At 34.1% G+C, this 3,438-nt stretch overlaps 1 protein-coding gene across 1 annotated transcript in view; it reads right to left on the reverse strand.

Annotated features, from left to right (window-relative positions):
• Positions 1 to 2,785: 2,785 nt before the first annotated feature.
• Positions 2,786 to 3,438, reverse strand: part of LOC106472931 — a 15,385-nt gene continuing 14,732 nt past the window's right edge. Inside the window, exon 8 of the mRNA XM_013933601.2 lies at positions 2,786 to 2,895. Within this exon, the coding sequence (XP_013789055.2) occupies positions 2,807 to 2,895 (89 nt within the window). The 3' untranslated portion in view covers positions 2,786 to 2,806. The remainder of the gene's footprint in view (positions 2,896 to 3,438) is intronic.

Here is a 3,438-nt window from a genome sequence, read left to right on the forward strand (position 1 = left end):
TAACTCGAAGATGTAAAATTTAATTCAATTTGTTTGTGTATAATTCAAGATAGAAGTGATCGTTTCTTTCATGAACACAAAAATACTTTAATAAAATCGCCTCATTTTGTTCCTTACGTTTCCAGAAAGTTTCAATTGCTTATTGGCCTGCCGAATAAACTATTTGATTGCACACATATACACAGTGTGTATATAAGTACGACTCCTGTCTGAACTTAACGTCAAACAATATCACAGCTCCATCTGTGGTTCATAACCACATTAAAATTATTATTCCTATCTTTGTTAATAAAAATCACAAAATATGCTCACAGAGAAATAAAATTATTATATAATAAAACAAATAATAATCTTATATTTTATATATATATACACATATCAATTTACTAGTTTTCCATCACCAATACAAACTAATACGAACAAAGTGGACGAGCACCTCTCGGAGAGGGTTGGTCTACAAAGTAGAAATATAATATATATAAAGTCCTTTCTTAAAAGCGAAACAAAAAATCTAGCAAAAATCTTAACTATTTAGTATATTTTTCTGTGTGACTTAAGGTTATGGTGGCAATGTTATAGTATATTATAGATGTAACAAATAAAAACATTCGTTGTACGAACCTGAAATCACTGTATACAGTACTAGTGATATATATATATATATATATATATAGTGTTATTCAATATTAAGATATGTGTTATATGTGCATGGCATTCAGTGAAACTATTAAGTTTTGTAATCCAATGAACATTTTCCAAAAGTTATTACTCAGTTCTGTAATTGGTACTGTGATACACACTCTTTTATTTCTATCTATACCATTGAAACATTAAAATAGCTAAGAACTGTAAAGCAAAACAAAATAAATCGTTAAACCTACACTTATCAGACCTTTGGAGTAAATTTGAGCATAAGTGGGAGTTAAACCCACATTCTCGGTCAGTTGGAATACCCGCAAATATCCATAGTTGAGAGTAATCTGGGTTGGAGTCCCCTGGGTTTAACTTGTAGAAATCGAACTGATGGGATGTGTCTCTGTCTAAATCTTCGTTCATAAAAATTAACTATTTACAAGTTCGAGTTCTACAGTAACAACCAATTCTTCTGTAACATCTGTAATATGATTTGAAAGTAGATTTCGCTAGTGTTTGTTTTGTTTTTTAATTATGCACAAAGCTACACAAGGGCTGTCTGTGCTCTGTCCACCACGGGTATCGAAACCCGGTTTATAGCGTTGTAAGTCTGCAGACATGCCGCTGTGCCACTGGGGGGCATTTCGCTAGTGTATTCGACACGCGAATAAAGTTTTCTATGGATTTACGTGTGCTGTTTGTCTTGATTTCGTTACGACGTTTCGAGCTCCATGCAAGTGAATTCCACAAAAAACTCAGTCCACATCTAAAACAAAAACTTTAGTGTTAATTCATTCTTGTTCATGATTTAGAATAGCATAACTCCAACATTTTTCAAGAAACTCTCCTATTTATGATGACAAATTGAAATATAGGTTTCTACTGTATTATACCTTTGATACTAACTCGAAACATTGGTTTTTAGTCTTATATCCAAGATGCTAACTTGAAACCTCGGTTTCTACAGTGTTACATCCAAGATGCTAACTCGACATACTCGGTTTCTGCTGTGTTACACCCATGATGCTAACTAGAAACCTCAATTTCTACTGTGCGACACTCATGATGCTAACTTAAAACCTTGGATTCAACTGTGTCACACTAATGTTGCTAACTTTAAACCTCAATTTCTGCTGTGTTACACTATTGGTATTAACTTGAAATCTCGGCTTCTACTGTGTTACATTCGTGATGCTAACTTGAAGCCTCGGTTTCTACCGAGTTCTTGTAAAATGTTCTGAACATTCTTGCACGTTTAATAGAAACGTGAAAATGTGTTATTAATCGAGAGAGGTGTTGCTGTAGCCCAAAACGTGCTTCGGCCAAAGTTTAGTATATTATCATTAACACTAATTTATACCAGTTAGTTCTGTATAAAAAAACAAAAATACTATGAATAAAAATATAGACTTAACACTAACGTAGTTAGTACTACCAAATATTTCACAAGAAGTCTCTTTGCTCTTCTCCCTGACTTATTAAACAAGAGTTACCAGATTTTGTAAACCTTACGAGCACTTAGGCTCCATAACAAACAAACACACGGCGACTGTCACGAAACAAGATACTCAACAAAATTCTCACGATTCACATCGACCTACAAAATCACTATGAACAGTAAACTAGTGGTTGTATAATCACAGCATTAATTGAAACAACACAATGTTTCGAGCTAAACTAAGTAGATCCGTTTGTTATGTATACATATATCTATTTCACATATATATGTATGTGTACATCTATGTGATACCCCATTTTCCTTGCATGTGATCACAGCATGTGAATAGTTTGACGACTTCACAGCGACATCTACGAAATTCCTAATAGCTATTCTTTAAAAATATCTACGTACAATATAAAAGTAAATAACCCACAATAAAGAGCACTATAAATATGGGTGTTAGTGCCAGCATAATCTCTTGCTGCATAAGATAGCTTATTTGGTGGAACAGTCGGTCTAGATTCAAATACCCAGAGAATCCAGATGCCGTTCTTTCCATGACATGTGGCTAAGAACAGTTATGATTTGGTCACTTCATATTTTCATCAACAAACATTCGTCGCCTCTTCAAGAGCAGGGTTGATTTTTTTCCACTTCTTGGAGCAGTCCTTGAGTATCAGAGAGGAAACTCACCATTGATTTGGTAAACTAACTTTTAATCGAATCTTTAGTTTACGAGGGTTGGGACTTTGTGGGAGTGGTAGCGTGATTGATGGACGTATCGATGGGTTCGTTACAATGGACCGCGGAAAAGAAACGTTCTAGAAGAGAGAAGAAAAATATGAGTTGTGACACAATTTAAATTGGTAACATAACTTATCTAACATATTTAGTTGTAAACGTATCACTTATACAGCAGGGGTGTTTTGGTGTAACAACAGGGGTTATTTTCTGTAGCAAACTAGGGGTGTTTTGGTGTAACAACAGTAGTTATTTACTGTTAACAAAGTAGAAGTGTTTTGGTGTAACAACAGTGGTTATTTACTGCAACAAACTAGGGGTGTTTTGGTGTATCAAGAGTAGTTATTTACTGTAACAAACTAAGGGTGTTTTAGTGTAACAACAGTAGTTATTTACTGTAACAAACTAGGGGTGTTTTGGTGTAACAACAGTAGTTATTTACTGTAACAAAGTAGAGGTGTTTTGGTGTAACAACAGTGGTTATTTTCTGTAGCAAACTAGAGGTGTTTTGGTGTAACAACAGTAGTTATTTACTGTTACAAAGTAGAGGTGTTTTAGTGTAACAACAGTAGTTATTTACTGTAACAAACTAGCGGTGTTTTGGTGTAACAACAGTAGTTATT

Source organism: Limulus polyphemus, unplaced genomic scaffold, assembly GCF_000517525.1.
Source record: "Limulus polyphemus unplaced genomic scaffold, Limulus_polyphemus-2.1.2 Scaffold5744, whole genome shotgun sequence".
Classification (NCBI taxonomy): Eukaryota; Metazoa; Arthropoda; class Merostomata; order Xiphosura; family Limulidae; genus Limulus; species Limulus polyphemus.